Below are 23,551 nucleotides of genomic sequence, written 5' to 3'. Positions count from 1 at the left end.
ATCCCTTCCTTACGTATATCACGCATTTCACAGCATGTAGCAGCATCCACGTTCACGCAATCCATCTTTTCTTGAACTTCGATTTCATCTCGAACCGCGCGACCTTGCCTGCACGCCTACTCGGCGTCCACAGTGACCAGTCTAACCCTGACCTCCTTGACGCCCTTTGTGCAAGCCATGACGGCCTCCCTCACGGCCCTCTCCACCTCGCCCGCCTGTCTCAGCGTGGCATCGTTAGGCAATTGAACCGTGACATCTGCAAACGTACTAACACCGCTCTTGACCGCCCTCAAATCCCTCCACCCCATCAGCAGCTCGGGGAACCTCTGCCTGACCTCGTCAATCGCCGCATCAAACGTCTGCAGCATCTCGGGCTCAACTCCGCGGTCGGACAGCTCTCCCAATGCGCCGATCAACAGATCCGCCCCTTGCTTTCCGATCAGACCGGCCACCAACAACCCACCTAGCGGATCCAACACGGGGAAACCCAACCAACTCCCACCGATGGCCAGGAACGTTACGGCGGAGGACAGACTATCGCTGCGATGATGCAAGGCATTGGCTTCGAGGACACTGGAGTTCTCTTCACGAGCGATCTTGAGGGTTGCGCGGTAGAGCCATTCCTTGACGCCGATGGAGAGCAGAGCAAACCACATGGCGTTAGGATCCAACAGTCCGCCTTCGTTGTGGGCGTGATCGTGGAAATTGTGTGCGAGACCACCGGACCACGCACCCAGTGCCTGGATCGCCGCCGGTGCACTCGCCAGTGTTGGCTGCAATGCCTCCACCAACAGCGCGTACGAGTGAAACCCAATCCCCACCGCTCCTGCTACAAGAACGAGAGATACCCCGAGAGAACCCATCGTCTCGTACTTGCCGTATCCCAAAGGATGGCTCGCCGACGGAGGTTTCTGCGACATCTTCCAGCAGAACAGTGTGACAAGATCGGCAAACATGTCCGAGAGCGAGTGCGCCGCGTCGGCCAACAGAGCGGCGCTGTTGAGGTAGACGCCCGCCGTGCCTTTGGCGGCGCAGAGGCCGATGTTGGAGACGAGACCGGCGAGGGTGATGTTGCTCCCGCGGTCGCCTTTACCGCGGAGGGCGGCGAGGAGCGCATCGGCCTCCTCGGCGGACCCGTGGTCGTGATGGTGGTGCCCGTGTCCGTGGCCGTGGTGGTGCGCGCCGGCGGCGGCAGCGTGGGTCTTGCTAGCGCGCTTGCGCTGGTGCAGCTCAGCTTCGCCCGCCTTGGCCGCGTCTACAATCGATGAGCTACTCGCCATGGTGGTGGTTTCGATCGTCGTCTCGCCCGAACTTGGAGTTTGAAGGCTCGACCCGGACGGTGTGTACGCAAACGGATCCGAACGCGATTTCAAGCTCGCGGCGGTGGCACTTGTGGTGGGGAACAGACCGAAGAGGCTAGCTGGCGCGCGTCGAGTCGACAGATGGGCGCGGTACGACACGGGGTCCGGGTACGAAGCGTGTGCGAACGAGGTCGGGTAGAGCGAGGAGGGACGCTGCGATTGCGTGTCTGATTCGTAACGGACAAGGCGGGGAGGGCCTTGGTGCGGTGGTGGTTGTGGGTGGGCGGTGGGCAGGTCGGCGTCTTCCGAGGGAAGGGTGGACGCGATGTGCGAGGGTTTGGGAAGGACGGGTGACTTGTTGGTCGGCAGGTGTGTTGGGTGGTGGGTGCTTTTGCTTCGGGTGAAGAGGCGAGTGCGTTGACGCAGGGTGTGGGCCTGACGAGTCTGTGAGGGGAAAACGGGTCTGATGGCGGTCGCACTGCTGGTGGTTGTAGTGACAGAACGAGTAGAGGGAGGGAGGCGCATGAGGGATGGGGCCAGCTGGATCGAAATGCCGCCGCGAGATGAGAAAGTGGCGCGGGACACCCCTCAAATCAACGACAAGTGGGGGCTTGAGTAGATGCTGCCACGTCGACGGTGAAACTGGTGGGTCGGGCTTCCTTTGGACCAGAAAGTCTACAGAATGGAGCGACGATTGAGCTTGAAACCAAAGCTGTCCCCTTCGCTCTTGACAAACAAAAAGAAGCAAGCGTGATGGACGAAAAGTAGGAAAGCAAGAGGCAAGGGTCGCAGCAACGACGCGCTTTGATCTTTTGCTCAGGTGTTGGTTGTGCAAAGCCATTTTCGACAGCCACGTCCCGAGGCGCTTTCTTCTCGCACGCCGAGCACGCACAGACGCCTCTTGTGTGAGCTGGCGTCCGAATTCTAAGTCCCGTTCCCGCTCGCATTCTCAGACGTTGTACCTTGTCTAGCCCGCCTCTTGTCTTTGTTCATCATTGGGCCTCGACTCGTGCCTGCGTCATCGCTTCTCTGGACAGTGCCACTTATCACGGCCGCACCCCATGTTGTGGTCGGGAGCGAATCGGTGACCGGGAGGGTACTTGCTTCAGGTTCACACTCTTCCTGATGGCCATTTCTTTCAGTCGAAATCCATCAGTTCGCATACTTATTATGGGCTGAGGCCTACACTCTCACATGCAGTCAGTCTATCTGTCGATCACGGAAACACAACCTGAACATTCAAAGACTAATTCGAACACGTTTCTTTGACGTTTACTCGTCGGCGAGGGTGACGGCGGCGGCGCCGAGAGCCTGGGCGTCGCGCTCGACGACGCGGGTGGTGAAGATGACCTTGTTGCCCTCCTTCCACATGCTGGTCTCGAGCGTCTCGCCGGGGAAGACGGAGCCGGTGAAGCGCACCTTGATGTCCTTGTACGCGCCGTACTCGCGGAAGACGTGCTTGCCCGAGATGCCGAACGAGCAGAGGCCGTGGAGGATGGGCTTGTCGAAGCCACCCACCTGGGCGAAGCTCGGGTCGATGTGCAAAGGGTTGTAGTCGCCCGAGAGACGGTAGAGTGCGGCTTGACCCTCGGTGGTCTTTTCGGTGACCACCTTGTCAGGCTTGCGCGAAGGAGGCTTGTTGGCAGCCGAAGCGGCACCACGGTCCTTACCCGACTTCTTACCGCCAAATCCACCAGAGCCACGGATGAAGACGGTGCTCTGGGACTCAAAGACGAGATCGCCACTGTTCTTGTCGAAGGTGTTGACGATCGACGTGACCGCAGCTGCCTTGCCCTTGTCGAGCACCTCCATGAGCGCCGGCTTGTTGACCAAAGTGGCGCTGGTAGGGATGGGCTTCTTGATGGCAAGGTACTGCTCACCGTGCAGAAGCATCATAGGGCTGAAGTTGGGCAGCCAGTCCAGAGGGATACCACCGCTAGCCATGAATTGAGGAATAACACCGAACGTAGGGACCGGCTTGAAGTCGTCGTCCTGCTCGAAGACAAGGTCGAGCTCCTGCGCGGTAGCACCGACACCCAGGTTGTACAGGATCACGTCGCGCTCCGTGTAGGTGAACTCGGACTCGTCGATGGGCTCCTTCTTGGCGTTCTGCACGATCTCGGGGTCCTCGGGGTCGTTGTAGTCGCCCGAGCCCGAACCACCCTCGCTGTCGTCGTCGTCATCGTCCTCCTCCTCCTGGCCAAAGTTGGAGATGATGTCGCCGAGCGAGTCGCTCGGGCTGGTGGGCCACGAGGGGTTCGACTCGTAGTCGACAATCTTGCTCCACTTCTTGACGATCTTCTCGGGAGTGGGAGCCTTGCCGTGACTGAAGGCATGACCACCGGCGCGCTGCCATCGAACAGCGGCGACCCAACCACCGGACACCTCAAAGAGGCTCGAGGTGAGGTCCTCGTTGGCCTCGCTGGCCAGGTAGCCCACCATGGGCGCAACAAAGTCGGGCTTGAACGCGTCGACCATCTCCTGCGGCCAGATGGTGGCCGTCATGGCGGTACCGGCGTTGGGCGCGATCGTGTTGGCCAGGATGTTGTACTTCTTGCCCTCGATGCCGAGCGTGTTGGTGAAGCCAATGATACCGGCCTTGGCGGTCGAGTAGTTGGCCTGGCCAAAGTTGCCGTAGATGCCGACCGCCGAGGTGGTGTTGACGATACGACCGTACTTTTGCTGCTGGAAGATGGGCCAGGCGGCGTGGCAGACGCTGTAGGTGCCGCGCAAGTGGGTGTTGATCACGGCGTGCCACTCGTCGTCGGACATGGCGGCGAAGGACTTGTCGCGCAGGATACCGGCGTTGTTGATGACGACGTGGAGCGAGCCGAAAGCGTCGGTGGCAGCCTTGACCACCTTCTCGCCGTCCTCGACCGAGCCGACAGCGGGGGCAGCCTTGCCGCCCGCCTTCTTGATCTCGTCGACCACCGCGGTGGCGTTCTTCTCGGCAAAGTCGTTGACCACGACGTTGGCACCGAGCTTGCCGAACATGAGGGCGTAAGCGCGGCCGAGACCAGCACCGGCACCGGTGACAAGGACGGTCTTGCCGTCGAACTTGACGTCGCCGTCGCCCTGATCGTTGGACTTAGCCTCCTTGGCGCGCTCGAGGAACTCCATGTGGTTGGCGTCGGTGATACGGAAGGGGTACTCGGGCTTCTCGTCAAAGTCGAGGATCTCGTCGATCCTGGCACGAACGGCAGCAGGGGTGAACGAGTCGTCGGTCTTGAAGACGACACCGCGGCTGCGCTCACGGCGGACCTGGGCGAAGAAGCCCGCACCGCACTCGAAGACCTGACCCGAAACGTCCTTGTTCTCGCCAGAGACGAGGTAGGCAACGATGGGGACAACGTAGTCGGGCGTCAAGTTCTCGAGCATCTCGGGAGGCATGACGGTCGCGGTGAGCTGACTGGCAGCGACAGGGGCGAGGACGTTGGAGAGAATGTTGTACTTGGCGCCCTCGATGGCAAGGGTCTTGCCGAAACCGATCATGGCGTGCTTGGCAGCAGCGTAGTTGGCCTGACCGAAGTTGCCGTAGATACCGGCGGCGGACGAGGTGTTGATGATACGGCCGAACTTTTGCTTGCGCATGTGGGGCCAAGCGGCCTTGGCACAGGCGTACGAGCCGGTGATGTGGACAGCGGTGATCTGGTCCCATTCCTTGTCGCTCATGGCCTTGAAGGACTTGTCACGAAGGATACCGGCGTTGTTGATAACAACATCGACGCGACCCCACTTGTCAATGACCTGCTTGATGATCTTGTCACCCTCGGTGTTGGAGTTGTAGTTGGCGATGGCCTCACCGCCAGCCTTGGTGATCTCCTCGACGACGACATCGGCGGCCTTCTTGTCCTTGTCCTTGGCAGAGGGGCCAAGATCGTTGACGAGGACCTTTGCTCCGCGAGAAGCGAAGAAGAGGGCGTATCTGCAATCATCATAGAAAAAGACATCGAATGGAAGGGTTCGTCGTCAGTCTCATGGAATCATCTCCTGTCTGCACCAGCAGCTCTGTGGAGCGGGATTGAATACTTACGCCTTGCCGAGACCGTTACCGGCACCGGTGACGACGACGACACGACCTTTGAACGAGATCTTGCCGCCCTCGGTAGAAGGGAAGTCGGACATTGTGACGGATGTGTTTGCCGTACTAGGCGGCTATAATGCGAGGGTGTCTGTGAACGTATGCACTGTCAAGACGGTACGAGATGGGATGGATGACCGTCTAGCCGTTTTGCTGGTGATGGTGCCGATGGGAAGGACGGAACCAGGAATGAGAAACGGATGAGGAGGGAGGATAGATGATGGATGAAAGGAGAATGCGAACGAAGCGATAAAGCAGAAGCGAGAAGGAAAGGCGAGGTGTGGGGTCGCAGCGTATTTCAACGGAGCTGGTGAGCATGAGCGTGAGTGCGGACTGGCTGCTTGTGATTGCTCAGACCGCTTGTACGGGCCATCAGACAGGCGAGCAAGCCCACCGGTACTTCTTGGGTTTCGTGCGCGAAGTCGAGGCAATTCAGCAGGGAAAAGTGGCAGTCTCGATCCGGCTCATTCGAGAGAAATTGGACGTGCACGGCAGTGACAGCAGCGGGCGTCTGTTGCCGAAAAGTGTGGAGTTCAACGCCCGTTTGAGCCGGTCTGCCATCCAGCCGGGCAAGGCTACGAGCGAGCAACCAGATCTCAACCACGCCGGCTCTCAACATCCTTCTCGGGCGCTTGGTTGGCTTTGTAGTCGATCCATTCGCACGGACGGATCACTTTGCCCTGTTATGCTTCCCCACACTCGCACCTGAATTGACAGTGCCTTGAAAGCCACACAGTGAGCAAAGGATGTGATGCCCGGACTAGCCAGCCCGAGCAAGCACCGCTCATCCCTCACGCGCACAGCTTGGCACCAAGCGATGCGAGAGCCATGTCGAGCACAGGCGAGCAACGCCAGCCGGGCATAGAGGATCTCGCACACTTTCATCCTCGCACTCTGGGGTGGCAGGCATCTCATGTGAAATGACATTCTCATCTGCGGTGCGCGCTTGCTAGCGAGCTTGGCTGCCCCAATTGCCCTTGCATCGAAGATCAAGGTCTGGCGAGCAACACAAACAGGTCGTCGACCGTGTCGAAGTCCGGCTACGTTTTCAGCTCTGGATCCGGTAAGACTGCCCAAGTGCCGGATTTTCGTCCAGATCTGCCCTTTCGAGTCCGACCCTTTGCGTCAACGCTTTCACGCTGCAATTTCCATTCTCGCGTGCTTGAGCCTCGAGGCCTACTCTGCTCGTCAACAGATCGGGTCTCTTGCTGATGCATCGGTCGATCCACTTCATTCATATCAACGCGATCTCAGACCAGAGACACGCTTGAGTGCGGTCTACGCTCCTCACAGCATGTAGATGAGACGTCGATGCAACTCGCGGCCTTTGGGAGAAGACGGCACATGCTCGCCGTCGTTCCAGAAGCGAGCCTCGATGTCGCACGACTGACGCCGAAAGTGGGACCGAGTTTCGTGCGTGTGCCAGACCGTGAGCTTCGAATTTCGCGCGAGAAGCAACCTCGCGCTTCCCAACACTCCGGTCATAAGCATCCACAGTCTACCCCGCACCCTAACCTCATGCGGGTAACGCGGGGACAATCAATCACACAGATGAAACAATGAATAGTGCAGCCCTTGTTCCATTACGATGAAGCACTATCCGATGACATGTCCCTGCTGACGCCCAAGACGTCTGTCACTCGGACGTGTCTCGACCAAATCGGAATCGTCCGCCCGTAGCCTGCTCCAGCTCGTTGGGCGAAGGCAGGTTCACCAGACTGATGCGATTTGTGCCTGGCCTCGCCACCTGGCTCAAGTCCCAGTCTTGCGGAACTTCGTCTGTAGCCGAGTGCTTCTTGTTCAGTTTCCTCTCCGTGCCAGGCTGTGTCGTCTCGACTTCAGCGTCGGGCAGCGGTCGTCCACCCGCCATCACCGGTGATTCATCCGCCGGCTGCTCAGAGACCGCGTTGAGATTCATCTGGCTCCGTTGATGCGATGCTGGCTTGTTGATCGTTCCAGACAGCGAAGCTGGCATCGACGTCAAATCCTGAGCGCTGGCCCCGTTGCTGCCAGGCGCCCCAAAGAGATCTTCGAACTGCGACTGCGAGTCAGAGGCACGGCCCATTTCCATCAGCTGCGGCGTGCCGACCTGGCCAGAAGGCAGTCGACTCGCTGCTCGGATCGCCGACGACGACAGGTACGTGTTTGGCAGCAGGGCTCGTGCCACCCTCTCGCCTGCAGCCAAGTCTAGACGCAAGATCTTGCATCGCGCCTCGGTCTTGGCCACATCCAATCGGAGGGACCGGATCCGGTTGGCCAAGGGCAGAGCCGACATCTCGATGCGATCCCGCGTCGTCTTGAGGAAGGGCGTCAAGATGGCAAAGTGTCGAGCCAGTCGGATCTCCTCCGACAGTCGCGACGTGGCTCGCTCTAATTGCACCTCGGATTCGGCAATCTTGGTCAGCATCAACTCGCGACGCGCCCGAGCTCGCTTTTGAATCGCAGACGAAGCTGGGCTGAGTCGAAGGGAGGCAGACGAGCGAGGGCGTGCTGGTTGGCTGCTGTCACCCGGTCTCGTCACTGGGTCCATGCTGGATCGCGATGTGCCGTCTCGAGAAACCTCGCCGCTGTCGTCGCCGATCGGCGTCGATCTTCCGCTTTCATCAGCATCCATTCTTCGAGTCGCACGTTCCGAGCCCGAGAACGACCGTTTCGCTAGCGATGCGAACCGTTCTGCCGTGTCCGCGTCGTTCAGTGCGGCGCCGGGGCCAACGCGAGGTGCCAAGTCGAGACCGCGAATCTTGATGTTCGACGTGCGGAAGCTGGCGCAGAAGTTGATCTTGTGGATCCAATCGTTCAGGTCGTCCTCGCTTTGAGCCTGAACGAGGTACTGTCGGCCCTTGGCGGCCACTAGTCGGAAGACATGGTCGTACTTGCCGTACGACTGGTCCTTCACCGCCACCGCATCGGCAAGCGAGATGACACCGTCCGGGCGGAAATACGTGATCCTTGGCGTAATGACAACGCCGCCTTCCACCACGTCGTCGGCGCCGTCCTCGTCGGATGGAATGCCGTTGTTCAAGAGTGAGTGCCCGACCTGATCAAGGATTTGCGACTGCAGCGCATTGATCCAGATGACATCCTTGAACAGCAACAGCTGTGAGCCTGTCAGCAGAAGTCCGCTCGTCTTCCACTTGCGAGATGCACCCTTTTTGCCCCCATCCGAAACGTCGTCTTTTCGATTGACCACGCCGACCTTGGTGACCTTGAGAGAAACGACTTCCTCTTCGACGTCGAGTGGGCTCGCTGCGGCTGCGCCTGGCTCTTCACCAGCGGGTTTGGTGGTGACGATCTCGATGCTTGGTGCGTGGAGGAAGGCAGAGTTGAGTCGTTCCACGTCGAACGTTGGCAAAGACCCGGTGCAGGAGAATGGCGTGTCCTCTGGAATCAAATCTTCCAGGTCCGGTCGCAGCTCGCCCAAACGCCCTTGCGCAATCAGGAAGTAAGGGTCGATCTTGAGGCGCTGGTTTGCTGCCGCTCCCGATTGCGATCCCAGCGAGGTCGACATGCTTGAAGCTGGAAGCGACATGCCCGAGGCTTCCGATGGGCGTCGCTTGCCCGAGGCCTCTTCGTCCTCGATGTAGATGAATTGCGTAAACGTCAAATTGTCGTAGAGGTATTCCAAGATCTCGGTCGGCACGCCACTGGCGCCCGTATTTCTGAGGTAGTCGGCCTTTGTCATCTTGTTCTTGGCGTTTTTGTTGAACGCATCCGTGTGCAGCATCATCAGCGAGAACGACAGAATGTACGGCTGATCGTCCGAAGCGAAAAGGCCGTTGTTACACTCGTTGTACCGTTTCGCAAACGCCTCCATCATTCGATCGATCTGTTGCGTCTCTTTGGGCAAATGCAGGTCCATGAGTAGTTTCCTCAACGCGATGTCGAGCGGAAGACTGTTGAACCAGAAGCGGCTCATGAAATGCTGAAGCGCTTCGACATAGAAGACATCGGCGTTCGAAGCCAGAATGGCTGCGATCTGCGATTTGGGCGCCGTCGAAGCGATGCGTTCAGCGTACTCGGTCGCCTCCTCGTCATCGTACGGCAGGTAGGCGGACAGTGACACCTTCTTCTCGGGCTTCTCGGAAGACAGCTTGGCTTCGGCATCGGAAGGCGCAGTGCCTGCAGACAGCTGTCCGCTGAGGGATGGCCGAGAGCTCGAAGAGACACGTGGTGATTTGTCAGCTCCGTTTGCTTGCACGGGCAGCAGGGTGGAAGCCGAGGCGGAGACGAGCTCGCTCGTATCGCGCCTTACGTCACTGGAGTTCGAGCGAGCGCCGTTGGCGAAGCTGCCTGGGCTCTTGCTAGCGCCGTCGAGGTCTGCGGAGGATGCCAACCGACTTTTGCTGAATCCGAAGGAGGGGATCAGAGATGAGGTGCGTGGTCGCGTTGCAGGACTGCCGAAGAGACCACCGGCACCACCTTGCGACTCGATCCGGGACGAAGAAGGCGTGATCGCGCCGACAGACTGCTCGCTCGGCCTGCGCCCAAAGAGCGAGCTTTCCTTTCGGTCGAGACCGGATGTACGAGATTGGTCGATGGATCGGTTGCTCCCTTGTCGCTCGTTGGTGGTGTCGCGCGACATTCTCGGCGTAGCTGCTGGGTCTTGCGATGCGAGCGTGTCGAAGTTGCCCTCCATCGGCGACGAGGTGTAGGGTTTGGGGGAGAGACCGGAAGTGTCCATAGACGCACGTCCCAGCCCCGAGCCTCTACGTGAGCTGAGGAAGCTTTCGACGCGGTTAGCTGCCTCGGTCGATCGCTTCCCTGCCATGCCTGCATTCTCTCCGCTCGTCTTGGGGCGGCGCAAGAATCGTGAGGCAACGCTTCGTGTCCGTGATGGCGATCCTTCCTGTGAGACGCTGTTCACATCTCGGTGCGGTACGCTCGCGTCCGAAGACGACGGCAGCTGCGAGGTACTGGCTCGCGGCATGACTTCTGTGCTGGTTTTCCTGGCCATGGCACGCAGATTGCCGAAGGATCGGGTCTTTTTGGCTTTCTCAGCCTCGGTGGTGCCGCGAGTCTGACCGGCTTTGCCGTCTGTGTTCCGGCCGGCGGCGACAGTTATTGACTGCTGCTCGTCTCTGTTTCCGCTCTCAGGAGCAGCAACCGCAGCCGATCCACGACGCGATCCGGAAAGCATACTCTCGGTGTCCTCGCTCTGGAACGAGCGCGAGCTTGCGCTTGGACGACGATCCGATGTGCGTCTCGTGCGATTCCAAAGGCCAGAGGCGGCCGACGTGAGCGGGGCTGCGGAGAAAGGCGATGTGAAGACGCCCATATTGGGCCCTGCGGATGGTGATGCGAAGAGGCCTTTTATCGCGCGGGCATCTTTTGGTGATGAGCTCAGCGATGACCTGCGACCGCCGGACGCCCCGCTGTGCGAGCTTTCCAACGCGGCTTTCGAGCTGTCGGTCGAGATATCTGCTGCTGACGAGTCATCGCGAGCCGATCGAGACTGCTTCTTGGACTCGCCTCTCTTTGCATCCTTTGGTGACCCCTGCGCGTCCATCTGGAGGAAGTCGGTCAAGATGCTGGGGACGTGGTCGTCGCGCGTTGGCGATTTGGGCTCGAGGCGCCTGCGATCCGCGCTGGACATGCGCGACATGGCCGCGGAAGACGAAGTTGCCGTCGGCTCAGCCGCGACAGTCTGTCGATCCATTGAGGTATCGGAATCAATGTGGGATGCTGTGATCGACGTTGATCTCGAAGGAAGCGTCGGGATTGCTGCCGCGGCCTTCGGATTCCGTGTCGGAGTGTCAGGGTCCTCCTTCGACTCACTGATCGCCGCTTCTCTCTCGAAAGGCTTATCGTTGGAGCCGCCTTCTGCTTCGGAAGCGATGCCACCCATGGAGATGGCCGAGGCGAGGAAGGCGAGTGATCTGCGGCGGGCACTGGACGTCGTCGAGTCCATGGACATTGGTCGTCTGGTGGGCGAGCCTTTGTTGACATTCGCCTGGGCAGAGTCGGTGGTCGATGAATTGGCCTCTGGTTCTGTCGACCCGTGGAGCGAGGCGTCGATCGCACTCGTTTGCTCTGTGGCGGCGCTTGCTTTCAGTTGCAGGTCCTTTGCGCTGACGTCCATGCTAGGTTTCGCTCCTTCGATAGAGCGGTCTGGATAGCCGCTGCTGGGTTCGAGCGCCTTTGCAGCGAGAGGATCCGAGAGCTTTCCAGGGATGCTGGAGGGTAGCGCCGGTACGGGCGGCGCGTTGCGAAGATCCGCACGGATATCAGCCTTCAAGTCACTGCCTGTCTTGCTCTTGCGGCGGAAGGCACGGCCAAGTCGCGAAAAGGCCGAATCTTTGCTGAAGCTCGATCTGGGTTTCACCTCGGCGTCGAGGCCGAGTGCCACTGGATCTTGGGAGAGGCGTGGTGGCGCCGGCGCACCTTTGCGTTGATCACGCATGCGTCCAGGAAGGTCAAGCTCGGAAGAGGATTCGAGGCCAAGGCCGCGACCCACCGGGGTGATCTGAGAGCCTTGGAGATCTGGTCGCGCCTTGGAGTTCGATTTTCGAGGTGTCTGGTCCTTCGTAGGACTCCAGCCAAAGCCTTTTCCCTGACTGTATTGTGCAACAGGTGGCGAGTCGGTCTTGGACTTATATGAAGCTGCCTTGGAGGAGTCGGCCTTGCTGTAGTCGGTCGGGGCCTGGCGTGTCCGCTTTGATGCGGCATCTGAGCTGCTCGAGAGCCATGGAAAGGCACTGGCGAAGGTACTGGGAGAGTACCGATTGATAGCTGCGATGTCGAACGACGTGCCCTTGGATGGCGCGGCTGCCGAGGCAAGACCTGAGGCGGCAACACCGGCGCCACTGTTAGAAGTGGTTTGGTTGGCATAGGCAGGAAAGGTATTGGTGCGAGGAGAAGAGAGGGCGGACGAGTTGCGAATGGAAGACGGTGCGGTTGGGTTGCCAGGAATGCTTGCCTGCGATGCCCTTTTGTTCAGGGATGATCGAGATGCTGCCGCTGCCGCTGCCGAAAACGACGTGTAGACTCGAGGAGATCTGGGCTGGGTTGGTGAGGCGTTACCGGCAGGCGTCACTTCGTCGCCACCATGGGCACTGCGAGCATTGTAGAACTCGGTTCCGGATGAGGTTCTGCGCATGCTGCTGGCATAGCTGGACAGGGAAGCCTCTTGATTTCTCGTGCGATGATCCGCGGAGAGACGGCCGTAGAAATTCGAGAGCGCTTCCAGTCCACGCTGCGGCTCACGTTGTGTCGGTGAAGCGGGAGGGGCCTCCTCCCTGCCCTTCACGGTGGATGCCATCGCGAGGAACGCACCGTCCAGACTTTGGTGCGAAGATGATCAGGATCGTCTGCTGGGCGGCATGTGAATGGGTCGATCAAGAATCGTGCCCAACGGGCAGGTTAAAGAGAGCCACTCCGCCTGAAGGTCATCCGAAGAGTGTGAGATTGTGGTGTAAGGCCTTCGATTCGAGAGCGACGAATCAAAGCCGGGTCGGACTGGATGTAATGGGGAAGGTCGTCGATGCGAGAATGTGCCGACTGGCGATTTGCGACGCCGGGGAAACGGAGAGTGAGGGCGGAGGGTGGACCCGTCGCGAGGATGCGCAATAAGTGCGTATCAATGTTGCGAACCAAAGCGCCGTCGCGTCGGGCGAAGTGTCTAGGAGGCGAAAGCGAGGTAAAGACGTTCTGGATCCAGATGGGTCGAAGGTGAGAAAAAGAAGATGCGCAAGGAGGACGACGGTGATGATGGTCGTTTGTTGTGTATTGCGAAGCGCTACACCATGCACGCTTGCTTGTTTCTCTCGACGCGCTTGGACCTGCACCCGCTCGCTCCCCGCATGGACAGAAAAAAGACGCCTTTTCCGCTCAAAATCTGAGACCCTCTCGCGTCTCCTAGACGGGCTCCGTTCAGGCACAACATCGCCCGCTTCGCCGCAACGCCGGCAAGCTCTCAAAAAACATCTCGAGCGGTGGCCGCCAAGCCAGTGTCGAGCAATCCCATGATACGGCTTTCCAACTCCGTCAGATCGTTTTTTCGCGGGCTCACGACCAAGAGCAGAGAGATCGGTGCAGACTGCCGTGCTGTTCGATGCTTCTCACCCCTTCAAAACCTTTGCTCGGCGTCGGCGACCTCGGCTGCAGGCCAGACCACGTGATGGCTCGTCGTCCACCGCCTTGAAGGACCCTGACGCGCGTTGCTTTTGTTCATTCTGCGGCTCGCAGTCGGTCGACTTCATCTTGTCACACGACCATCATCACATTGCAATCGCATCGCACGTTCTACCGCCATGACATTGGCACCTCAGCCTGCTGATGTCGAGGCCGCGCCGATAGCAGACGAGAGAGCAGACTGAGTTGAGACACAACACGCACGCAAGCGCAGGGGTGAGAATGCAGGCTACATCAAAATCGAAACAGGGGAAAGTAACGTCATGCCAGAGGCGAAAGTAGGTTGTCCTGTAGGTGCAGATCTCGCGTCTGCTTTCGGGTCTGATACCGAGGCGCGCCCTCGAAGGATTCAGCTATCTTCGCTTGGTTGGCGCTCTGCTTGCCTCTACCTCGCTTCGGGGCCTTAGCAGCCGCCGGCCTCGTTCGACTTCGCTGCGCGGCTGGTTTCGGATCGGCTGATGGCGCTTGCTGCTGCTCAGAGCATTCGTCTTCAGCCTCTTGCAAGCCTACCGCCAAGTCGAACGTGCGTCCTGGCCTGTTTGGACTGGCGTGCTGCAAGTATCGGTCCTTGTCCTCGCCGTCCTCGAGTTCGGCAGGCAGTGCTCGCTTCTTGGACGTACTTGCGTACTTTCTCGAACCCTTTGGCGTCTTTCGTCCCCCTGCCTGGCCCGACTTTCTCGGCGCAGGCGCTGAAGGGGGAGGTTCGACCGTCTGTTGATCGCGAGGGGTCTGGACCTGCGACGCACGGCGCCCGGTGGTCCGCTTGAGGGCATTCGGAAGCGCCTCGTAGTCGGTGAAATCTACATCGTCGTCGGCCGCATGTTCCGGGCGCGCATCAGCCTCTCGTCCGTGCCCCATCACCCTCTGACCGCATTGCGAAGCCGAGTCGAGAGGAGCAGGATCCGAGTCCATGGCAGGGGGATCGTAATCATGCGCAACAATGTCCTCGAGCAGCCTGTCAGGCGTCGATGGCACTAAGATCCTCCGGGGTGTCGAAGTCGAAGCAGCCTGAGAAGTGGATGCCCTACTGCCTTCGGGCTGTACAAGCATCGTTCGGAGACCCACTAGCATGCCTTGCAGCTCTCGAATCTCTTGACGGTGCTCGTCTCGGGACATGCGATCGTCGCGCAACTCGGTGCGGAGCCGTTCGTACTGCTGTTCGGCTACCTCTGCCGCAAATTGCTGCAAGCTTTCGCTGATGCGGACAGGCTGTTCGTGGATGGAGTTCCGAAGTGTTTGCACGACGTCCTGAAGCTGCGTATGGCATGGAACGGGAAGCAGTCAGATACTTCGGCACGAGGGCTTGTCAGCAGAGCAAGAGACTTACTTCAGCAATCTGTTTCTCGTAGGCTTCATGACGATCCTTAGCCAATGGAGTCATTCCGGCGACCGTGATTTTGAGGTGGTTGAGGTCGTCTCGTATGCCAGCGAGATGGTGTGTGGCTTCGGCCACATCGTAAATCTTGCTCGTGGTCTCGCTCAATTGCTCGGCTGCAAAGCAAGGGCCTCGGGCATTAGTGCAATCGTAGAGGCGTATGGGGGCATGAGGGCAACGGCAGACTCACCTATTCGTTCAGGGATGTCTTGTACGTCGTTGTGCAAGGTTTCTTGCCACTGCAACCCGTTCTGTTGGAGATCGCAGAACTCATACTGCCGAGCCGCCATGCCTCGGATCGTATCCGCAATCTCGACCTGCAGTCGATCGATCGCAGCCAGACTCTGCATCGTTGCTCGCTGATTCATCTCTGCAGTGGTCTGAGCCTCCTCCGTCTGACGTAGATGCTTTCGAACGTGCGTGAACAAAGGATCATGGCCTTCGGCATTTTGTGACGACGCGGGTCTTTGTGAGGCCGAAGGATGAGCAGATGATCCGTCTCCTGCCGTCCGATTTCGCTTTGCCGTGGCAGTTCTGTGCCCGTAGGTGTTCTGAGCAGGGCTGCTACCTGGAGCACGCGACGGGTGGCTTTCGGTCGCACGGAAAAGGAGCGACTGATCTTGCCCACCGTCGTACACGGCGTCGTGCTCTCGGGAAGCACTGAAGCGGCTTGGGGAGAGGCTGGCCGCTAGATTTGAAGAGGACGAGAGACATTGAACATTCGTCGAGGGAAGTTGAGCGTCTGCACGAGCAGAAGAGCAGGTGGAACCGACTGCCGGACCGCTCTGAGCCAGTTCGTTTGCCGAGTAGTAGGTTGCGACTGTGCTGGAACGCGGAGCGGGACGCGTATGGCAGGATGCTTGAGGCTGTCGTCCGACCGGAATTGGATAGGTGGCGTGGTGCCGAGCTGTGTCTGTCTGAAATGGATGAAAGCCTCTGGAAGGCAAAGGTAGTGGCGCTTCTCCAGGGCGCCCGGTTGGTGCTGGAAATGGCTGGTGTTGACCCTGATCCTGACCACTTCGGGGCCGCGAGCCACCGGCTGTTGCGTGAGAGCTGATCCCGGCCCTTTTCCTTCTTGTTGTCGACATCGCGTAGATGGTCGTGACCTGCTCGGCGTGCTTTGGCTAGTGGTGTGTTAGTCAGTGGTCAGAGGCGGGCAGTATGAGACAGAAAGGGAGAGATACAACGAGCAGAAGATTTCGACGGCTCAGAGGGCGTGCGCATCGGGACGGAGGGCCTCGATGAGGGGTGGCTTAGCTTGGATGGGATAGGACGGGTGGGTCGGAAATGAAAAGGCGCTGATATATAAGTCTATCGATTGTGCACAGTCTCGCGGTGCGTAGCCAGATGGCGGGGAGCCGCCGAGGCGTGCTGCGAAGCACGTGAGGTGCAAAAGTGGTGGTCATTGCTAGGACCGCCTGAGAGGCTGAGTCGAAGATAGGCGATACACAGGTGACATGCCCCGGGAGCGTGATGCGCCACGGTCGCAGGGAACCCTATTCGGAAGAGCCGGAGTGACGTCCAATTAGGCGAGAGGGCTGATGAGCCTGTGAGCAGATGACCGAAACGGGCGCAGGCGATGGCAAGGCGAAGGGTGTAGCAGATTGTGGCGTGATGAAGGAAAGGGAACAGGGTCAGTATTATTCCCGCGATGCTACAGAAGCAGCGGACGTTCCGTCGGGATCACTCACTTGATCAAGCTTGGCTGTGGCGTGCTTCGGGTGAAGCCGATGTAAAGTACGAATGGAACCCTTTGCAATGTCACAGGAAGAGTTCACGAAAGCATTGCCGAGATCAGTCAGCCTCGAAATGAACCGGTCCATGAAAGTCAGGTCGCACTTACCAGCCGTAGTGCAGCAGAGTCTTGGAGACGTCGACCGCCTTGACGATGCGCTCCTGTTGGCAGCGCGGCGACGCCGACATACGAATGTAAAAGAGAAAGCAGGTTATTTTCAGTCTTCTATCGTGATTTCTGCACTTCGGGAGGCTACGTCGTCGGAACGACCGATATGCGTTTGTCATGGACCGACACCTGGCGGCATGCCAAGAGGTGACGTGAAGGGGGGATGGCGCCGCCGAGATATCGCCCACATTGACAGGACGAGGCGTAGCGTAGAGCAGCTTGACAACGTACCTTGGTGTCTTCTGAGAGAGCCATTGTGATGGTTTGAGATCGAATGTGACTTGTTCGAGAGGATGGTAGCCGATACTTTGATGTGACGATGTGAAAGGAAAAAGTGTGAGAAGGCGCAAAGTTCTTGACCTCCGATTTCCGCTTCTTCCCACGCTGAGCTGCAAAGGTGGAGGCAAAATCGCAGGTGCAGCTGCTCCGCTCAGCTGACAGGCAGCTCAGCACAGCGCGGCTTGGGCACCGGACGCGTGCCCAGAAGTGTTGCTTTCGATTCTTCTTGGCTGACACCAACGTACTCTGTTGCCGACTCTCTCTCAAGACGCTCACGGATGGTCACCCCGGTTGGCAGCCAAGATGGACATCGCCGTGGCACAGCCAGACGAGATCAATGGAGAGACCATCGCCATCCTCATCCTCTTCAACTTTCATTGCCGCATCCAGCTCAGCGATGAAGCGCAGGTCGCTCGAAAGAAGCTGCTGCTGTTCCTCATGGACAAGGTCTATCAGACGCGCTCGCCGTCACACTCCTATGCAGCTTTCATCAACGAGCTTCAAAGGACCATGGACGGGCACGAGGAGAACGGTCGTATCATGACTGACTATCTCGATGGCATGCTCCATCTTCTCGATGTGCCAGACGGCCTCACCAAGCTCTTCAACGAGAAGCTCAATCGCATCATGCCAAGCTACGAGCCAATGGGTGTACTCAACGCATCGGACATCTTCTTTGAGCGGAGATCCTTCTTTGGCCTCTTCTTTCGCCGCACCAAGCTCATCTTCGATAGTCTCGACCTGCAGGCCAAGGACCACTTGACACTCGCAGCACGCGCATGGAAGCAAGCTCCTGCAGACCTTGGGCCCGCCAGTCTCGGAGAGCTGCACTCGAGCGACGCAAGACTAGGCGCGTTTCGTAACTACCAGCTTGGCCTGCTTCGCGGCGACTACGTCATGACCAAGGACAACATGGAAAAGTTCTTCGACTTTTACGCTCCCGGAGCCGATCGCGAACTTCATCAGCACACCCTGCTGCACCTGGCAGCGTTTCATGTCAACACACAGAGCTACTCTGCCGCCAAAGCAGCTTTGGATGAAGCCATCAGTCTCGCGCGATCCGCCAACGACAGCGACTGCATCTCTGCTTGCGAGAGTCTCATGCTGCGGATTCAGGGCGTAGGCACCAGCACCCTTGCTGCTGTCCCTGCTGCGGCCATTGTCGACAGGCACCGAGAGTCTGTCAGTGATGCAGTGTGGCAGGCGCGCTGCAGTCTTGCCAAAGGGCGCTCTGCAGTCGAGGTGCTTCAAGACTTGGAGGAGAGTTCTTCACCTAGTCAGCCATCTCGGGATACGCTGGCAGCCTCCGAAGCTTCGTTGGAGCTCATGGAAGACGCCAAGCGACGGCTGGGTCGGGACGCGCTACAGAGCGACGTCGAGGTGGCTCAGCTTTGGAGAACACTGGGTCAATCGGCACTAGCCGATGTCTATCGCAAGCGCGTCGATCTCCGCAAGGGTGGTCGTTCCATGTCGGCATTGCAAGACGAGGCGGGGATGGACTGCATCTGCCACCAAGCGAAAAGCGTAAGTGTCTACGGTGGCCCGACTGATGAAGACTGTTCGAAACATAGCGAATCATCTTGACTAACTTTGACATCTCACATTTCGATAAACACACAGCTCGCACAAGCAGGTCGATACGACGACGCGCTCGGCTTGCTGGTCTCGCCTTCCACTTTTTCCACCATCTCTTTCAGCGAATATACGATCTGGCATGGCACCATTGCCGACGTGCTTCGCCTGCGAGCCACACGCAGACAGGACGAAGCCGGCCTGCAGCTCCTCGCGCAAAGCTTTCCATCGCGCGATCTCGACATTTCTGGCCTCGATGTTGAAGATGCCGTCGACACGCCCGATGCTTTGGTCGAGCTCGCCTTGCGCTACCTCGAATCCGGCAAATCGAGCTCAGCGGAGCGCTCATTCGGGCTGCGATTTCAAGTCTTCGGCAAGCACACAGCAGAAGAGGCTGCGGAAGCGTTGCTTGCCAAAGCTGCCCAACGAACGCAGAGCAGTCAACCGATGCTGTCGCTGATGCCGACGCTTGCGGCTCTCTCGATTGCCAAGGATATGGATCACAGTCGCTTGATCCTTGCCGCCCGAGTGCAGCTAGCTGAGACGCTGGGGATCCACCTCAAGATGCAGGACGGAGTGCGGTTGCTGATGGAGTCCGATCTGCCAAACTGTCTAGCAAACAACGATGCTGAGCTGCGAGCGCGAGCACAATGGACCTACGCACGCTTGCTGCTCTCGTGCTCGGACAAGCAAGACTCGCAAGACTTGATCAGAGTGCTGCATTGGCTGCAAGAAGCCGAGCAAGGTAAGTGAAGTGCTCGGAGGAGCGCAACGCCTCTTCAGAAGTAGACCGAAACTCTGACTGACCCGCCCATTCTCCTCTGAACTACGATGCTTCGCGCTGCCACCTGTTCAGACGCGAGTCAAGCAGAGTGTCTCGAGCTTCAAACACAGATTCTATACTACATGCTGCGGCTCCATCATCACCTGGACAACAAGCAAGAGGTGGACCGCGTGTCTGCGCGCCTAGAACAGTTCGAACGTAGCTGGACTCGCTCGGACGAGTCGCAGGATCAAGTCTACCTAGAGCAGGTTCGCCAGATCCTTGACATTGTTGTGTCGGTCGCAGGCTATGTGGCCAGCGGCGAGGCCGCGAGCGAGCGACTTGCTTCAGCATGAACACATCTGACACATCCATCTGCATCATGTTGCGACAGTTTGATTTAGGAGTCTGACGAGGAGCGATTTCTGAGATTCGAGACGAAGTCAGTGCTCTGGCGTCAAGAAGCCTCGCGTGAAAAATGCACCGCAGCCGAATGCGAGCGAGCTGTGGTAACCGGCTTGCGGGGACCCTGGTGACCGGCCGCGATTGACACCCTGCACATCCGAACCTACATCTTGCTATCATCCACATCACCTCCGTTCCTTTCGCCTCGCTACCTGAGAGCCCTCCCCGCAAACACGACTTGCATCTGCCTTCTGTGTCCACATTCGATCCAACGGCGACTCCATTCTAGGCCGCGAAACAGCACTTATCGGACTCGGCTCGACACTACCGACGACAAGATGCCAGCCCCACTCCTCAAGAACTTCCACGACGCGACGCAGGATGCCGTCGGGATGACGCGAAACCTCGCCACGGACGGCTATTCATGCTCGGCCGTCGACCACACGGTCACCGTCGTCTATGCGGAACGCAGTGGGCTCGACGAGAACGGCAAGCTGGTCACTGAAGCGGCCGACATTGACGACTCGCAAGACAAGGCGCGGCTGACCATGCGCTCCTCTGGCAGTGCGACGCAGGATACACTGGTACGCAAAGACGTCCACGCACGTCTCACAATCCGCATGCGAGTCACGGAAAAGATGGACAACTCGCTCGGCAACATGCACGGCGGCTGCGCTGCCACGCTCGTCGACAACATCACCAGCATGGTCGTCTTCTACCACACCTCGGGCGTCTACGGCCAGCCATGGTCGTTCCTCGGCGTCTCACAGAACATCAACGTGCTCTATCTCAATGCTTGCCCGATCGGATCGGTCATCGAGATGGACGTGTACTCGGCACAGGTGGGCAAGAACATCGCACTGCTCACCGCCGAGTTCTGGATCGTTCAGCGTGCAGACGGGACTGAGGACGATGGCGAGGGACCAGTCCACGATGGCAAGTGGCAACGCACCGTACGAACCGTCACCGGGTCACATACGAAGGTGGACAACTCGACCAAGATCAAGCTCTAGACTTCGATAGGACGTGAACATAAAGACAATCTCTCTTCCACAATTGTCCTCAGACTCAATTTCCGTCTGGCATGTGCATTTGCTCGAGCTCGTGCGGGCGGAACTCGTGAACAGCGTCTGCCTCTTGAGTGTGATCATGCGCAAGATTGAGGAGATGAAGGGGGGACGATTTTTCAATATGTTAGGTTGCTTTTAATGTGGAGCCGATCTGGGTTCAAAAATTTCGGTTAGAAGATCTTGAGATGAGCCAAAATGACGCTCGCTATCGTCACAGCCTCCACGCTCCAAGTCGTCGCAGTTCATAGCCCTGCATCTCGACAATCTCTCTTCACGACTGCACTCAGCACAACTACGACTCTGCTCCACCCCAGCAGGTCTATTGCAAACATGTCCGGAATCGAGCGCCACGCAGGCGACGGCTCGTCGTCGAGTCCGCCGTCGGCTCGAACTCCTCGCTTGGCGTTCCCCACAACTCGCGCGCGGCCGACATCCATCGTCGACACCACCACAACTTCGGTCGAAACAACAGCCGAGGTCGTCCTCTCGACGTCGCCGGCCTCATCAATCGCATCGACCGGCGCTTCACCACGAAAGCACACCCAGTCAGCCGCCGACCGGCTCGCGTCTGCCCAAGCCAAGGATGCTGCTGCCGCTGCCAAGTCGCACCGCCCTCGGACCGCGTCCAGCACGTCCAGGTCTAGCGGCGAGGGGAGCCGTCCGAAGCTGCCCTCCCTGCTGCAAGCCACCACGACCGCAAGGCCAGCCGCAGCGACGCCCGTCACGAGCACCTCTCTGGATAGCAGCAAGATCGAGGAACCTTCGTCCAAGCCTTCCAGCCCACCTCGCGCCGCCACGCCCGCCCGTGACACCGACACCCAAGCAATGTCCCGCCGTTCCTCTCGTGACCAATCTTCTGCACCAAGCACCAAAGTCGCGGGCCCCAGCACGCCCAAAAAGCCCACACCCGGTGCACCCAAGACCACACCCGATGCACCACCCCTCGTCGCCCTCCTCTCCGACTCATCCACCTCCAAGCTCATCAAGCAGGGTGCCGAGGCCAAGGTGTACATCTCGCGCATCGCTACGGACAACATCCTCAGTTGGCCCCAACCCCGCTCGTCAACGCTGCAGTCGAGGAAGGTGGAGCCGCCAGCGGACGTATTGTTGAAATGGCGCTTCCCAAAGACGTATCGACACCCGACGTTGTCCAGCAGCATCACGGCGAGTCGGACGATCATGGAGGCGCGCGCACTGTTGCGGTGCGCCAAGGCAGGGGTGGCGGTGCCTGCGGTGAGGTGTGTTGATGAGAAGGAGGGGATCCTGGGGCTCGAGCTCATTGCAGGGAGGAGCGTGCGCGAGTGGCTCGGTGGTGGGGCTGAAGGCGAAGATGAGACCATCGTCGACGAAGAAGAAGCGGTCGCAGCGGAGGACGACGAAGAGGTATTGAGCGAAAACGATCAGATCAAGCTCATGTGTCTGATCGGAAAACAGCTCGCCATCATGCACGAGGCCGACATCATCCATGGCGATCTGACCACGTCCAACATGATGCTTCGTCCTGCCTCTGCCCAATCGGGTGCATCCAAGGTCGATTTGAACCACGACGAGGTGGTGCTGATCGACTTTGGCCTGTCGTCCGTGTCGGCATTTGCCGAAGACAAGGCGGTGGACCTGTACGTGCTCGAGCGCGCCTTTGCGTCCACCCACCCGGCGTCCGAATCGCTCTTCAAGACCATCCTCGACAGCTACGCGGAGGAAGTCACCGCCCGATCCGCCGGCAAGAGCCGCAGCAAGGGCGGAAAACTCAACAAGTGGGAGGAGACCCGACGCAAGCTCGAAGAAGGTAAGTCCCCCTTGTTCCCCACGCTTTCCACTGACAATGCTGAGCCCTTACTGACTTGTTGATGGTTTTGGGAAAACAGTTCGCATGCGAGGCAGAAAGAGATCCATGGTGGGGTAGGTGAGATTTGTTTACCCCCTTCCCACCGCTAGGCGTACGCAAGCTGACAGCTCGTTCGCGGCTTCTGTGCAGATCCGTTCTGTGGAAAGACAACTGGAACACGCGCCTGGTTTTCAACGTGCAGCTGTCGGTGCAGCTCGAATGTCACGGTCTGCGCTCGCTGCCGGGTCTCATCGGGTCGGTGCGGTCTCTGCGGCCGAGACACGCGCTCGCCCTGCTCCCCCGCCGCTCCAACTCAACCCGTCGTGCAGGGGAGGGCGAGTGGCACGCCCTCGCCACACGCATGGACGACGAACTGGACCACATCGGGTCCGCACGCCTGCTCGCCTCGCACACGCCGCACGAGAGCTGCGCGCGCACACCGCCCAACGATGGACCGTGGATCAACCTCCCCCTGGTTGGGCTCAGAAGCGTCGTGGTGCGCAATGTGCCGCTCGCAAGGACGGCGGAGAAGCTGGTTGAGGGGGCTCTGACGAGGGCGTTGGAGGTGGTTGAGTGGGTCGTCCCCGCGTCGCATGGGAAGAGTAAGACCGATTGAAAGCAGGGGAGCTAGTTGTTGGTCCGCTCTGTTGCGATCTGTGTTGGGCTCATTTTGTAGCATTTCTGTCGGTTCTCGGCATCGAGCATGCCTGACTGGTCAATTCATCGCATCCTCATCATGGAGTCACGCCGAGAGAAACTGAAGACGTGGAAATTTCGGAAGACTCTGAGCCCGAACGGAGGGCCAGGAAGAAGGTGGTAAGAGCTAAGGATACAGCTTCGCTCGCAC

General features: G+C 59.0%; 8 protein-coding genes across 8 annotated transcripts; 3 read left to right on the top strand and 5 right to left on the bottom strand.

Moving 5' to 3' along the window:
* Positions 1 to 116: 116 nt before the first annotated feature.
* PSEUBRA_000163 (Cation efflux protein) lies at positions 117 to 1,826 on the bottom strand (the record flags this gene model as incomplete). Its single annotated transcript, XM_016435773.2, has 1 exon — positions 117 to 1,826. The coding sequence occupies one exon, from the start codon at positions 1,824 to 1,826 to the stop codon at positions 117 to 119; it is 1,710 nt and encodes a 569-aa protein (XP_016294768.2).
* A 747-nt stretch (positions 1,827 to 2,573) lies between these two features.
* Positions 2,574 to 5,426, bottom strand: PSEUBRA_000162 (MaoC-like domain protein; the record flags this gene model as incomplete). The annotated part of the gene is made up of 2 exons (XM_016435765.1): positions 2,574 to 5,226; positions 5,335 to 5,426. The coding sequence occupies 2 exons, from the start codon at positions 5,424 to 5,426 to the stop codon at positions 2,574 to 2,576; spliced, it is 2,745 nt and encodes a 914-aa protein (XP_016294767.1).
* Positions 5,427 to 7,018: 1,592 nt separating this feature from the next.
* Positions 7,019 to 10,018, bottom strand: PSEUBRA_000161 (Sec7 domain protein; the record flags this gene model as incomplete). Its single annotated transcript, XM_016435767.1, has 1 exon — positions 7,019 to 10,018. The coding sequence occupies one exon, from the start codon at positions 10,016 to 10,018 to the stop codon at positions 7,019 to 7,021; it is 3,000 nt and encodes a 999-aa protein (XP_016294766.1).
* A 994-nt stretch (positions 10,019 to 11,012) lies between these two features.
* Positions 11,013 to 12,640, bottom strand: PSEUBRA_000160 (uncharacterized protein; the record flags this gene model as incomplete). Its single annotated transcript, XM_016435775.2, has 2 exons — positions 11,013 to 11,026; positions 11,158 to 12,640. 2 exons carry the CDS (start codon positions 12,638 to 12,640, stop codon positions 11,013 to 11,015), a joined length of 1,497 nt encoding a protein of 498 aa, XP_016294765.2.
* Positions 12,641 to 13,773: 1,133 nt separating this feature from the next.
* PSEUBRA_000159 (uncharacterized protein) lies at positions 13,774 to 15,177 on the bottom strand (the record flags this gene model as incomplete). Its single annotated transcript, XM_059464321.1, has 3 exons — positions 13,774 to 14,766; positions 14,840 to 15,003; positions 15,078 to 15,177. The coding sequence occupies 3 exons, from the start codon at positions 15,175 to 15,177 to the stop codon at positions 13,774 to 13,776; spliced, it is 1,257 nt and encodes a 418-aa protein (XP_059321033.1).
* Positions 15,178 to 17,372: 2,195 nt separating this feature from the next.
* PSEUBRA_000158 (Apc5/TPR19 domain protein) lies at positions 17,373 to 19,760 on the top strand (the record flags this gene model as incomplete). The annotated part of the gene is made up of 3 exons (XM_059464320.1): positions 17,373 to 18,593; positions 18,690 to 19,386; positions 19,498 to 19,760. 3 exons carry the CDS (start codon positions 17,373 to 17,375, stop codon positions 19,758 to 19,760), a joined length of 2,181 nt encoding a protein of 726 aa, XP_059320948.1.
* A 387-nt stretch (positions 19,761 to 20,147) lies between these two features.
* Positions 20,148 to 20,822, top strand: PSEUBRA_000157 (uncharacterized protein; the record flags this gene model as incomplete). The annotated part of the gene is made up of 1 exon (XM_016435791.1): positions 20,148 to 20,822. The coding sequence occupies one exon, from the start codon at positions 20,148 to 20,150 to the stop codon at positions 20,820 to 20,822; it is 675 nt and encodes a 224-aa protein (XP_016294763.1).
* A 387-nt stretch (positions 20,823 to 21,209) lies between these two features.
* On the top strand, positions 21,210 to 23,320 carry PSEUBRA_000156 (Protein kinase domain protein; the record flags this gene model as incomplete). The annotated part of the gene is made up of 3 exons (XM_016435790.1): positions 21,210 to 22,665; positions 22,745 to 22,778; positions 22,855 to 23,320. The coding sequence occupies 3 exons, from the start codon at positions 21,210 to 21,212 to the stop codon at positions 23,318 to 23,320; spliced, it is 1,956 nt and encodes a 651-aa protein (XP_016294762.1).
* Positions 23,321 to 23,551: the final 231 nt, after the last annotated feature.

Source organism: Kalmanozyma brasiliensis, assembly GCF_000497045.1.
Source record: "Kalmanozyma brasiliensis GHG001 unplaced genomic scaffold PSEUBRA_SCAF1, whole genome shotgun sequence".
Classification (NCBI taxonomy): Eukaryota; Fungi; Basidiomycota; class Ustilaginomycetes; order Ustilaginales; genus Kalmanozyma; species Kalmanozyma brasiliensis.
Note: the sequence above shows the minus strand (reverse complement) of the source record. Positions and strands in the feature narration are given on the sequence as shown.